Source organism: Mus musculus, chromosome 16, assembly GCF_000001635.26.
Source record: "Mus musculus strain C57BL/6J chromosome 16, GRCm38.p6 C57BL/6J".
Taxonomy (NCBI): domain Eukaryota; kingdom Metazoa; phylum Chordata; class Mammalia; order Rodentia; family Muridae; genus Mus; species Mus musculus.
Window position 1 is genome coordinate 90,772,406 of NC_000082.6, and position 13,835 is coordinate 90,786,240.

General features: G+C 50.4%; 1 protein-coding gene across 2 annotated transcripts in view; it reads right to left on the minus strand.

The window, feature by feature from the left end:
- The window catches only part of Urb1 (URB1 ribosome biogenesis 1 homolog (S. cerevisiae)), a 58,941-nt gene that overhangs the window by 20,879 nt on the left and 24,227 nt on the right, over nucleotides 1–13,835 (minus strand). Inside the window, exons 14-24 of one of the 2 annotated variants that reach the window (NM_029497.1) lie at nucleotides 13,697–13,809; nucleotides 10,871–10,990; nucleotides 9,652–9,768; nucleotides 9,106–9,244; nucleotides 7,798–7,968; nucleotides 6,643–6,836; nucleotides 4,949–5,167; nucleotides 3,720–3,899; nucleotides 1,644–2,496; nucleotides 859–1,057; nucleotides 175–361 (exon numbers count right to left, since the gene is read on the minus strand). In NM_029497.1, the coding sequence (NP_083773.1) occupies nucleotides 175–361; nucleotides 859–1,057; nucleotides 1,644–2,496; nucleotides 3,720–3,899; nucleotides 4,949–5,167; nucleotides 6,643–6,836; nucleotides 7,798–7,968; nucleotides 9,106–9,244; nucleotides 9,652–9,768; nucleotides 10,871–10,990; nucleotides 13,697–13,809 (2,492 nt within the window). The remainder of the gene's footprint in view (nucleotides 1–174; nucleotides 362–858; nucleotides 1,058–1,643; nucleotides 2,497–3,719; nucleotides 3,900–4,948; nucleotides 5,168–6,642; nucleotides 6,837–7,797; nucleotides 7,969–9,105; nucleotides 9,245–9,651; nucleotides 9,769–10,870; nucleotides 10,991–13,696; nucleotides 13,810–13,835) is intronic. The other variant, XM_006522977.3, reaches the window with a different exon arrangement.

Consider the following 13,835-nt stretch of genomic DNA (forward strand, 5'->3'; position numbering starts at 1 on the left):
TGAACACTGTTGATCTGTGGGTGGCTTTCCATGATTTTTGCTGTTAATAAGAGTGCTATGATAAGTCCTGCATGGTTCACACCACACAGCTAGAAGCACATCTCTGAAGTTTGGCTTCTCTGGCTTGCTGTCCCCTTAGCAATGCAGCCAAGAGCTCTAAGGAGAGACACTTACCAACAACTCGCTTAACCGGACCAGCATTGCCTTCTCGTGCTCCTGGGTGTTTTCATCTTCTGGCTCCCTGCCACTGAAGGACACAGCCAGCCACTGTATACAGGACCGCAGGAGGGTCTTCCTCCAGGAGCCCAGCTCTTCTGCTGACTCTGCCAAGGCTGCTGAGACAGAGTCAGCCAGGGTCCAACTGCAGCAGGAGAACAGGGTAGCAGATCACAACACTGCTAACTAAGGGCTGTGTGCAGAGACTTGCACTACTGAGCATCACACTGTCAGCAACAACAGGCTCTCCACTCAGCGTTAACTAGGGCTTCCCCACCTCAGCACTGGTGACACACAGAGCCCGGGGCTTTTTTGGAGGACTGTTCTACCGACACACTTGACACTAGGTCCTCTCTCCCCTCTGGAGACCAGAAACCACATCACCTCACCCCAGTTAGACCCTGCAAAACAACTTCTGGGGACACCACTTTAGAGAACACTGCTCTCTGGGCATTGGTCCCAGCCATCTACGTGCAGAGATGCACTTCTCCAGCCATGATGGCTGCTCTAGTCAGAACTGCTGTTGCATCTACTAATTATAAGATGACAGATGCTTTTCATTAACTTTCAGTGAACATGACAAAGAGACATGTGACACTAAGAAGAGGAAAGAAACCCATCCAATGGCCTTGGTTTTCATACCTCTTGTGATTACTCAGAGTCCGAAGCGTGTTGGGTAAATGGTCCATGAGGACATGCAGATCCTTGGTTCTTGCAAATGGAATGAGCTGGGCCAGGGCCTCCAGATGCAGCGCATCTTTGGAAGGCCCAGTGATATGAAAGAACCTGTCTCGCACTTGTCTCCACAGGGCCTTCAAGACAGGAGTGACAGCAGAGGATACTAGGTAGACACAAAGCAGAAGTCACTATATACAATGCAGAGTACTTATAAACAAGAGGTAGCCTATGGCAGCCTTCCTTTAGGAAGCACCTGTCACCACAGGCACAAATACAAAGCAATAGGGGAATCACTGTGTGTTCACTATAAATGACTAAGCTGGAGGTGGTTGGTGCCAGACTTGAGGCTCAGCAGAGGGAGAGAATTGGGTTCCTGCTGCCCAGACTCAGTATGAACTCACCAACAACTTTCTTGAGGAAGGGGACAGTATAATGAATGAGACAAGGGATGGATCAGCCTTCAGTTAGCTCAGCTCAATCAGAAACAGCCAGATCACCCAATGCCTGCCTACCCGGTACACCCTGTTTTCTAATTAGGACTGGATAGGTGGCACCTGGGGCTGCACCTTACTTCCTAAGGTCAAGAGACAGGACAAGATGTCTCATCTTTCTGAGCCTAAAGAGGTTCCAGTGAGGATAAGGAGCAGGACTGCCCTGTGCGCATACGTAAGTGACAGGGTCTAAGATGGCAAACCAGTCTATCTTTCCAGTGGAAACTCATAAGTTGCCCAAGCCAGCTCTTCCCATACCTCCTGTTGGCCGCATGAAGCTTCCTTGCGCCCTGTGCTGGAGGTACACATGGATAAGGGGGAAGAAGTCATCTAGGTGCTCCTGCAAGGTGGGCCCCACACCAGGCTGCCCACACCACAGCTCAAACTTCACAAGGTGGGTGCCGCTGTACTGAAGCAGGAGGCTGGCAATGCCCAGGGCTGTCTGTGTCCGTCGGGCCAGGCAGTACTCAAGCACGCCCTCGGGGACCACAGGGGCCAGCACGGGGTCTTTCTGAAGAGTCTGAAGGAATACCGTGTCCAGCTCATGCTCAGCCAGAGTGGGGAGCAGAGCCCCCAGGCCTCGCACATACTCGGCGCACCAGAGTAGCTCACTGCTCTGCAGCTGATCCTGGTGGCTGCTTGCCAGCAGTTGTACCAGGGTCTTTCCAAGACTGCTTAAGTGTCTCTCCTTCCCAAGAGACTGTGTGCCTTGCTGGGTCAGCAGGTGGGCCTCTGGCAGGGCCAGTAGGGCCAGGGTGACTTCTCGAATCTGGACACCTTCCATGTACGGGTGCAGCTCTCGCAGGGCCTCCAGCTGAGGCAGAGTCTTGGGCGTTGAGGTTGAGTTCAGAGTCCTTGTGCGGAGCTCTATCAGCACACTTTGAGTGATGGCTTCTGAGTACTTTGCCAGAAGGCCCAACTGGCCCAGTTTATGGAGAATTGGGGAACTTGCCACCAGTAGCTGAAGAACCCCTGCACTGAAGTGGGCTGCTAGGAGCTTCACAAGAATAGGGCTGAGCGTGTGGGGGGGCAAGGCTTTCTGCTCCAGGGCGAGAAACCAAGTCTCCAGTGTGGGATGTTTAAGGATAGCCAGCAGCAGCTCCTCTATCGTCTGAAAAACAAAGTCAAGGGCATACTTCATTCATCACAGAGCCAGAGGGAGGCCACAGCTACCGAAAGCGTTCTGTGTTCTCAGTGAGACAGATGAAGGAGCACTTTGTAAACCTGCTCTGTCCTACCCCAACTTGTAATGTCACTCTCAGGCATGCCTGCCACCTCCTGACTGTGGTGCTCTCAGGACACTATGGTCCTCTGGGCTGTCTGCACCTCCCATCCACTCCCTGCACAACAATGACAACCAGCCTAGGGGACAGTGTGTGCCCGCCTAGTCATCATTCCCCAGCAGCTCAGACATAACACAGCAAAACTGCCTTCCCTGTCATTCAACGGAGGAGATGGCCATGCAGAAACAACAAGGGAGTAATAGCAGGTCACCTGCCGCCTGTCAGTGCCTCGCTGGTGGCTTTGCTCTACTGAACAGACCTGGTGGAGGGATGGTTCTATCCTAACAATTGGGGCAGAGTGATCAAAGTTAGACAATGTCCTTGGGGAGGTTGGACAGAAACTAACGCACAACTATGTACTGAAGCCAACCCTGTCTCCACTTTCAAGGCCCCCCAAGAAATGAGTTCTGGCCCAGGTGAATTCTAAGTCCTAACAGGCAGGCTGGAAAATGACCGAGCCCGGTCTATCTCTCCTAGTCTTACCAAACACGATTCCTGTAAGATGGCCTACTGATTCCCAGGGACACCAACAAGTTTCTTATACCATGTTTGTTTCTGAGGGAAGCAAAGGAACCTATCCCCTTTCCAACAAGGCTTTGCCAAACAGAACCCAGAGATCCATCTCCCAGAAACCAATGTGGAGGTCAAGGGAGAAAGCAGCCTATTTCAGTCAGACTGAAATGAGAACTTACTTCTCTCCAAGCCCACTGGGAGTTACCTGGCATACTACAACAGGAGAGCGCTGCTGCAGCAGACATGAGCCCCAGTCAGCAGCACACAGTTACCTGACCCTCACTCGGACGTCCTCAGGAGGCTCAGGGTATAGATACAAACAAGAGCTGAGTGCTGGCTTGACTATAAAGGACTAATTGGAAAGAAAAAACCCAAATTAAGCTGCTCTCCCTGGGCACGGGTAATAGATGGCTTGCAACATCTCAGGTGTAGTTTTCTACATTTCTCTATTTCCTACAGTGAACATACAACTCAGAAATAGCCAGTACCTGAAAGCTTGTGGGAAAAGGCTGACAGGCCGAGTGGGGGAGGGGAATACCTTGTCAGTAGCCAACTCAAGGGAAGCCACAGACTCCATGTCCAAAAAGAGATCCGACTCGGCCCGGGCAGCCTCTAGCTTCTGCTGGTTCTGGGCGTCCAGCCGCTCAGCGTGGATGACCAGCTGCTTAAGGAGGCCCAGGAGGGACTGAAGCAGAGCTGGGCCCACACTTCTGCCCAGCTGGAAGAAACACATGGCCCTCAGACAAGGAAGGGCTGACCAGTCACAGAGTAGTGACTGCCAGGCCCCTGTGGAATCACAGCAGGAAACTGGAGGGGAAGGCCAACGAGGGAAGACTTGGATGCAGAGTTTCCAAGTTCCTCTCACATGGGAGATTGGGCTTCCTCCACAACTATAAGGCAATCCATCTTCCCTTCCCACCGTCCTTCCCCAGATTAGCCCAAGCTGTAGCCAAGAGAGCACTTGGCATGTCCTCACTACTCACATGTCCTCACTACTCACAGGGGCATGGGGTAAGGCAAATTCGTCTTCCTAACACCTCAGTGAGATACAAATGTTAACTCAGCTAAAGTAAGGCGAAGGATGGCTTGGCAGGTAAAGGCACTAGGCTTGATGAGTGCAGTCCCCAGGAGCCACACTGTGAAAGAAAATCGACTCCTACATGCCAGCCTCTGGCCTCCACATGCACGCATGTGCACATAAATACACAACACTATAGTAAATAAATAAATGTATGAAGGCTGTTTTTGGGGGGGGAGGGTGGTTTTGATTTTTCAAGACAGGGTTTCTATTTGTAAACTTGGCTATCCTGGAACTCACAGAGATCAGTCTGCCTGTCTTCCGAGTGCTGGGATTAAAAGTAATTAAAGGTAATGTGTACCACCCCCTGGCTTTTTTTATTTAATAAGAGGACCGGATCAGCCAGGAAACCTAATGTAGGAAAGTGTAAAAGCACAGCAGCCGAGTTCAAACGTGAGCTGCTGGACTCACAATCCATGGAAGACAAGCCTGGACATGCTGCAATGGCCGGGCACCACAGGAAGGGCCTTGTCCTGAGTCCACACACTACCCCGACAGACGAGCGCTGCTGCCTCTGCACAGCTGTTCAAGGAGGGGCCCAGCACGGGAACTGCAGAGCTAAGAGTCAGGTCCTAGAACTGGGGTCTGCCTTGTGGCATTATCCGGATTCCTGTCCCTCCCCGTGGTGCAGACTCAAAAGAGCACATGCTCTGCATGTGGGGGGCTGGAGGAGAAGGGAAGGCACTAACCTGGCTGAAGTTCTCCACGGTGCTCTTGAGGTACAGCAGTACCTGCTTGGCTGAGCGCAGCATGTGCTGCAGAGCCAGGCTTGGGACAGCGGCGAGAAGCTGTGCCTGAACACTCTTATCCCCAAGTGTCTGGCTTTCATAGGCTGTTTGCAGCAGCGTGGAGAAGCAGGAAGATGGCGGGAGTGTACATGGTCCTGAGCTGCTGGACACCTGCAGCGGCTGAGGGATCAAAAGGATAGGATGGGAAGGAAATGACCTCAGAAGCAAAGGCTACACACACTGCTGACAACTGTGGTAATGTGTAATGAAGGGCATTTCACACTAAGCATGCAGGGCAGTGTGGCACTGTACTCAAGGGAACTCCATCCCAACACTGACAGCCAGAGATTATCCTAAAGTGTACCTGCTGACAGAATGCACAGGTACCTAGCACTCGGTACAAACAGACCTTTCAGTGAGGAGCTGACTGCCTCAGACATAGGGTTTGATCACTGTGTTACCAGGAAGATTTGCTGCAAACTAGAAAAGCACCCCACCTAAAGCAAAGGCCTGCTGCAAGCTACCTGCCCACCCCTCAATATCTTGTCAAAGGACTGGGGAGGGGGAATAGTTAAAGGAAAAGGATCCAGAGCAGTCCTGCTCCAAACAAGTTATTCCCTAATAACTGCCAAACTGCCATTTAAATCTATACATGACTCACACACATGACTTCCTTTAGCTAATGAGCTCAGACACTGTGTCCAGAAGCCCAGTGGTTCTCAAAGCACGGTCTGAGGACCAGGGTAGCAGCAGCATTACCTGAGACAGTGGGACAAAGGCTGGGTCTTAGGACCCCACTCCATAGCGGCTAGCTAGGTCACGATTATGACCAGAGCCTGGCAACCAGGTTTAAATAAGTACCACAAAGGATGAATCCAGCTGGGATCCACTCCAGAGGGTGGACACCAACACGGCTGGCACAGGCAGAGTGGCACTGAACTAAACCATCTGGTGACTGTTGGTGACCATGGCCTCTTTACAGAGGAAAGTGGCAATCCCTATTCTGAACATAAGCTCTGCAAACAGACTGACTAAACCTTGTCCCATCGCTAACTGCTGGTGCAAGCTCTCTTCACGTGTATATAAAGGGTGATCAGTCTTGGCCTGCCTCTCAGAGGTAGTGGATCAAATGGCTTAAAATACACACAGAATACCACCAAAATGGCTGCCATCATAAGAAAAAGGCCCTACGCTGTCTGCATTTTTAAGCATAGCTGAGATGGAATGAATCCACTCAAATCCACAGCAAGGTTGACTCTGCCCCAGTGTGTAGACACACAGCATCCGAGCAAGAATCCCACTCCACAGATCCTCCCCATCGCCCCATTTCCTTTCCCTGTACGGAGCTCATGGGTTGTGCTGAGGGGCAGGCATATTAGCTAAGAACACTAGGGTCTCCAGAAGACAGAGAGATAAAAACTTCTTTTATATGGGACGGAAAAGGAGGATGAGGCCAAGCAGAAGCAGTGACGAGGCACTCCTGTCATTAGGGAGCAGTGACAACATGACTGTCATTCCTCACGTAAGCAGAGGACAGAGGAAGGTGAAGGCCCGACTCTGCCCAGCACAGCATCTGGACCCTGCAGCTGCCCGCCCAGCTACACATCCAGCTGCACCAAGGGAAGAGACTTCAGGGGGCAGTGAGTACAGCTCACCAAGGCCTCTTGGGCTTGCGCAGGAATCCAGAGACTGTAGTATCTGTGAAACTGGGCAAGCTGCTGACCGCAGAGCAGGCTAACAGGCTCAAACTTGTCGTAAGACTGGAGCAGAAGACACAGAGCTAGGGGGTCCCTCTGGGTATGGAGAAGGTCGGTCAACACTGCAGTCATATATGCCATGATGCTTTCCCCTGCAAGGAGACGGGCGGGCAGGGTTAGGGATCAGTGAGGTTGCTTCTGAGATACTGACCTGATGCCCTTCCATATTCACATCAGACCCAGGAGCAGCAGCTCCATGAGGGGTCAGATGCCCATGTGGGAAGGCTCTATTTCAGTATGTGTGTATGTACATAGCACATGGTTTGAAACCAGGTCCTCAGGTCTGCAAGGGGAAACCTAGGTATATATACAGCTAGACCAAAGCTACCTGTGCCAAGGACTTGCAGGTGGCTTTCCTGTCCCTTCTTCTGTCGTGGCACACAGGCCTCTCCGAGTCCCTCTCCAAATCCTCTAGGATAACCAGGATTGCCTTGCCCAACCATTATAGAAACCATGCCTTCATATGGCATAGCTATGAGATGGAAGAGCCTAGATCCCTAGGCCACTTCCCAGAAAACCACCACCAGGAAAGCCACCTGGCCTGTTCTGGCCTATGACAAGGTCTGGCAGGAAACAGACTTTTTACCCTCAAACTATTGCCATGCGGGCTCCTGGCTGTGGTGAAGTGTGGGCTCTCCAGACCGCTATGATTTGTGAGTGCTCTCAGGTTTAAGATACTCAGGAAACCCAACACAGCCAAGAATCGTCGCTACCCTGACAGCAGGATTGAGTGCTGGCGAGAAAACCTCAGCTATGGCTGTTCCATGGAGCTGTGTAAACGGCCTTCACAGCCGCCCTGTGCTCTGTGTAAACAGCCTTCACAGCCGCCCTGTGCTCTGTGTAAACAGAGCCTTCACATCCACCCTGTGCTCTGAGCTGAGAGCTTCACAGCCGCCCTGTGCTCTGTGTAAACAGCCTTCACAGCCGCCCTGTGCTCTGAGCTGAGCTACAGGGTATGTCCATCACTGGAGAATCTGACCGCTGGCCCTTAGCACTTCAGCCCCCAGCATTCCCAACGCCAACCCCCACAGACACCCTAACCTGCACAGGTACCTGCTTCACAGTCTGTCCCAAGGAGCAGCTTATTCCTGGCTTCCAGAGCTGCAGGGACCAGAGCACTGAAGGGGAAGGTGAGCAGAATCATGTCTTCATTTAACAAGAACCCAATATCCTCGTCCAGGCCCTCGCTGCCTTCCACCAGGACGTCCACCATGTCCAGCACATCTGAGACAGAAGAGGGGAGGCAAGCTTAAGTAGGAGCCATCAGAGGATCCTCCTCGAAACAGCCCAACACAGGGAGAGGCAAGAGAATGTTTATAAAAGGAGAAAAACAAAATGAACACATTTTCAGACTTCTCTAGAGGAAAAATGCTTCCCAGAGTTTGGGCCTGAACAAGTGAAGACAAGGTCTACAGACTTTATGGTATGGTATTTGACAAAGTGCAGGCTACTCCCCTGAGGTGGTACCGAAAGCTGAGGAACTTTACCCATGTTCAGACAAGCAAGCTGATACCTGAGAGGGCTACAGCATAGACAGCAATTGGGCACTTAGGTTCAAACCTCTCTCTCTCCTCCCTCCTCTCTTCCCAGTCCTTCCCTCTCACCTACCCTCCCATGGATATCAACCCGCCTTCGCGTACCAACTTGCAATAGGACTAGGTGTATCTTTACCCACTGAGTCTAGAATCGGCAGCCTAGTTAGGGGACAGGGATCCCAAGGCAGGCAACAGAATCAGAGGTGGACCCTTCTCCAGTTGTTGGGAGTCCCACATGGAGACCAGGCTGCACATCTGTTACATATGTGTAGGAGGGCTAGGTCCATTCCGTGCATGCTTTCTGGTTTATGGTTCAGTCTCAGTGAGCCCCTATGGGCCCAGAGTAGTTAACTCTGAAGGTTTTCTTGTGTAGGCCTTGACTCCTTGGCTCCTTCAATCCTTCCTCCCCCTCTTCCACAAGATTCCCCAATGTCTGACTAATGGTTGTCTGTGAGTCTCTGCATCTGTTTCCATCAACTGCTAGGTGAACAGGTTCAAATCTTGGAGTTGCACGGAAGAACCTGCGAGAGCCAAAGTGATCTGGTCTCTGTTCCCAGTTCTCTGAATTGTATGTTAGAGAAAAGCAATACCGTCCTCACCTTAGAGCTGTTAACGAGGTTTCTGACATCTGTCAAGGGTAGACAACACACACGGGAACACAGCGCTAAGTTCCTCTTTTATGGCCCAGTTTGTAAGTGAGATGGCTTCATTTCCAGAGTGGCTCATCTTTCTCACAAGGAACTGAGTTGTCTGTGCTCTGAGCAAAGCCTCAGCACAAGCCCTGCTCTGTCTAACCGTGGCCTGAGGTTCTGGGCATGAGACCTACCATCAATATGGGAGATGGGGATGCTGACATCATCTGCATCTTGCTTCCCCATAGAGGCCTGCAGGGTGCTGGCTTCTTGGACAAACTCAGAAGCTTTGTCCGTGTATGAGTAAGGATTCATCACCAGTGTCAGTAAAATCTGAACATAAAAGACAGGTGAAGACAGTTAAATGGCAACAAGAGAAAGCCCAAAATGCCTTTGGTCAAGTAAGAAAATATGAAGCGCCTTTAATAATAATAATGATAATTAAAAATAATAATAATAATAATAATATAATTTTACTGAAAATATTTTAAAAGCTTTTTTTGTTAAGCAATTTTGAAAATATCTCTTCTATTCTACTGGTTTGTAACTTGGCTTTTTGGATAAATTTATTCTTTCATGAAAAAACAAGCTTCCCAAATAAAATCAAGAAGCATGCAGTAAGAATTGCTCTTTCAGAGGCTAACATGGAGTGGGCTCTCAAGTCTAAGTGCCTGAGAAAGCCTCGGTGTGGCCCAGTCAGCTGCTCCAGGCGCACACCGCTCCATGGAGCTCGCACTTACCCGCTCCAGGAACTGAATGACGGCTTCCTTGCGCTCCTCTGCAGTGCTGTCCAGGTGCTCCAGCCAGAGCTCCAGCTCTCTCCACGTGTGCTCGAACACACCCGTGTCCCGGAGGATCTGTTGGCGTGGAGCCATGGGAAGTCAGGGCAGAACCTGCTTTCTGTCAGCTGCACACGTTTCAGAGCAGCGTGCCAGCGTACAGGTGCAGCAGCCCTTACCCGGGACAGGACCCCGCTGCTGAGACCCAGGGCCAAGACCACTCCACGCCCCCTGGGGACACCACGGCTCCTTTCTCACTGTGTGCACCCTTTCCTTTCCTTAGCTCCGAGAAGGAGAATGGCCCAGGTGGTTCTTAGGGAACTGGTTTTTCTCTGGATTCCCACAAAGACCAGAGGAGCGTGTGTGACTCAACCTTTACCTAGGTAAGAAGCCCACCATTCCTACCAAGGTAGAGCTTGGGATGAGACAAGGCCTGTTTGCCAAATAAGAAACCCTCGTAACGGTCCACTGATGTAGGGGGCTCAGGGCCCAGAGCCCTGCAGGAGTGTGCAATGTGTACCTCTGCAGTTCTCAGTCGTGAGGTCGGTAAGAAAATGGCTGCACTGGCAGGGACTAAAACAGGGTGGGCCTCAAGCCACTCAGGTAAGAAGCTCAAAATGTAACCCTGCAGCGAAAACCACCAAGTCTCATCTTGGCACTAACTACCACCATTAGTGTTTTTGAGACAGGGTGTGGCAATGTGGCATCAGAACTCCTGAGTCTAGACCACAGGCGTGTATTAGTGTATTACATGTCTGACTGGTCAAGTGACCTCGGAGGAGTGAGTGCCACATGCAAGAGAGAAGCCAAGAGGACCAAGTCCTCACTCCTGCATCTCACTCTGGGGACACCTGAGATGGAGTGATGGACAAGGTCCAAGGTGAGAGGCCCAGGGAAGTGTGGGAAGGAGGGATAAGCCACAGCTCTGAAACAGTTTCCCAGGGGACCAGAGTATATGTAGAGTGCTAGTCCTGACTGACTTTCATAGTTCACCTTTCCGGTCCCCCCACATACACACAGACACAAAATAAACAAAGAAAACATTATAAAAAAGTTTAAATTTACTATACTCCAAATAAAAAAATTCATAGGCCTCTACTGTACTCCTAGCCCATTTTACGTCACCACCATAAGGACAGCCATGCAGCTGCTTATCAGACACGAAGCTGCTACAAGGTACCTTCATGATCAGAAGCTTAGTGGAGGACTTGAGCTGCAAATGGTTACTATTCACAAACATCTTCATCAGCAGGTAAAAAACCGAGCGTTCTCCTCCAATGATTTCTGCCTCGGGGCCTTCCTAGGGTTTGGACATTATCTCAAATTGTTAATATGCACAGGTGACAAGGGGCAGTACTTACTGAGCAGACGTGTGACTGACTGCATGCTCTGCACACTGCCAGGCTCATCATGTCAGCTAACTTTAACTACCAATCAGAGAGCAGTGCTGGGATGCCACACGGAGAAGACTTTAGCGCTCATTCAAGCCCTCCAGCAGCACATGGTAACAAGCTGCCGCCGCAGCAACAACATGTAAGCATTTCCGGGGGCCACAGCTCAAGGTCTTCATGTACGCGATCCCCCCTCAATCTAGGAGTGGCATGGCTGTTATACTATCTGACTTACATGGAAACTGGAGTCCTAGAAGGTAGCAGTGTCCTGGAAACGAAGCTCCAGTGTAGACACTGCACACAGGTGGGGTGAGCTGTCCACCTCGGCTGTGTGGGCTGCATTTCATCAGGGGACCGTGTGAACACACCAGCCACTCAGTGGCTACATCATAAGGCCTTGATAACAGACTCCAGACTGGGAACACACGCCTTAGACCAGCGGCTCTCACCCTTCCTGATGCTGCAGCCCTTTAGTACAGTTCCTCGTGTTGTGCTGACTTCAATCACAGAACTATTTCGTTGCTACTTTATAACTGTAATTTTTCTAGGGCTATGAAGTATAATGTAAGTATCTGATTTCTGGTGGTCTTAGGTGACCCTTGTGGTCATTTGCCCCACATGCTGAGGAACCTCTGTCTTAGAGAAGTACAGAGCCTCAGAGCCCTGGCCCAGACTCTGTAAAGTCTATGTAATGTGTCATGTCCCTTAGTGGAGAGGCTGATCCTGAATACGACAAAGTTCTGGGGATAACTTGGTCCAGTACACAATGCCCGTACAGAAGATGCACTTCAGAAGTATGAAATGGGTAGAGCACAGAATGTCAGCTACTGTTTTGTGTGTGTGTGTGTGTGTGTAGTGCCACTCCCCCACCCCACCCCAACAGCTGTGTATTCCTGGCTGTGCTGGGCCTTGCTTTGTAGATCAAGCTCAAAAGATCTCCCTGCCTCTGCCTCTCAGGTGCTGGGATTAAAGGCATGCGCCACTACCTCCAGGCTGTCAACCAATGTCTTAAGAGTTGCCATTTCTTTCACATTAAGCGGCCTCTCTTGGGCAAATTTTCATGGACAAAGATTGTGTGGGAAACATGTCTTAGTGTGACACTTCTTGTGATACTCAGGATCCAAAAGCACTCAAGTGTCACAAAGTGCTGAAGGAAGGACTACGCAGCACTGTGTGTCATTTGCTGTCCCTTCTACTTGATAACTCCTCTCTGCCTCCGTGGTTTCTATCACTCTTTAAAGGCTCTGTGGAACACACTTGGACAAGTGATCCATCAACTGGAACTTCCTGGTGTATTATGTTTCAAAGTGCTGACCTGACATGCAGATAAGAAGGTGCAGTTACTGGTTAGTGACTGGAAATTTTGGGAGGATTTCACTTTTACTTGTAAAGGTTTACAGGGAAACTGAAGTACAGGGACTAAGGCTCCTTTCTCCACCCTCCACTTCTCCTCCTAGAGATAGCAGGTGTCCTAGCTTCTTTCTACTAATGGCCTGTACACACACGTGTGTGAATAGTTGTGAGTGTGCAAGCACATGTGCATACATCCATGTTTGTATCCTCTCCTTCTGAATGATAACTATTATTATATTTTTCTTTTACTAACTTAATGATACATTTGCATTGATTTACTTTTAAATTCTCCTATTCCTCTGACTCACTGCCTGCTACTCCACAACATATTATGATCTGGATTGCTTTGCTTTTAAGGTGAGGTCCAAGTTTCTTGTATTTTTTTTAAAAAGTATGAAGGAGAGGTAGCTCAGTGGCTCAGTGCTTAACTGGTACATGCAGGCTTTAGGTTCTATCCCTAGCACCAGTGTAAAAAAGGACCATTATTCTCACTTTCTAAGTATAGCACCAAGATCTACTTATGGAGCCCAACTCCCCCGGTATGAAAGTCTCAACATATAGCATGTCACTTCAGGAAGGAGCCAGCTGAAGGCTGACAGGAGGACTGTGGGCAGCACTACCTGGGCTCACTCTGGAGCTACAGCATTGCACAAGTGTCCTGAACTCTCTCTGACCCCAGCAGCCTGCCGGACACGGTATGGGTGGAGCAGCCAAAGCACTTTGTGTAACCTGCTATCTTGTAAGTCCTTATGCAATTATGAATTGTCCTCACCTCAGAAAGAGAGCATCACGCAAATACAGACACCTTTCTGAAAATGCTGTGTATAAATGTCAGCACGCCTTTCCATGCTCCTGGCTCTCTATAAAACAGGCACACAGGAGCCAAGCCACTGTACGGTCTGAGGCACTCAGAAGCACATGTAATCTTGCTGGTCATCCCTCGGTGCACAGGAGGGACAGCATCGAGGGTTAGAGGGCACAGGGGACTATCTGGTGCCTGGTGACCTTCCCTACACGAGTGAACATTCTGGCCCTAGAAAATGCTACTGAAGACATGCAAACACTGTGCCCAATATCTGCCAGCTTTTCTGCCAGCCAGCTCTCTGCTAGCACGGTGGTGTTCCCATCCTGGCTACTGAGTTCTTTCAGGGTGAGATCAAAGGGTAAGCGATGCGTTTTATTTCCAAGTGTGTTCACTGAGAGAACTGTGAAAGCCAGCCGAACACACTTGCAGAAAAAGACTGGAGATGTCAGACTCCTACCTGTGCCTTTAGCCACAAAAACTTGTTAGCAGGCAGTTCCAGGGCCACCTTGAGCATGTGGTGCTGCAGGATGGGCGGGACCTCCTGAGAAGGGCCCTGCTCAGAGATGATGCCTGCAGCCAGAGATCAGGAAAACACA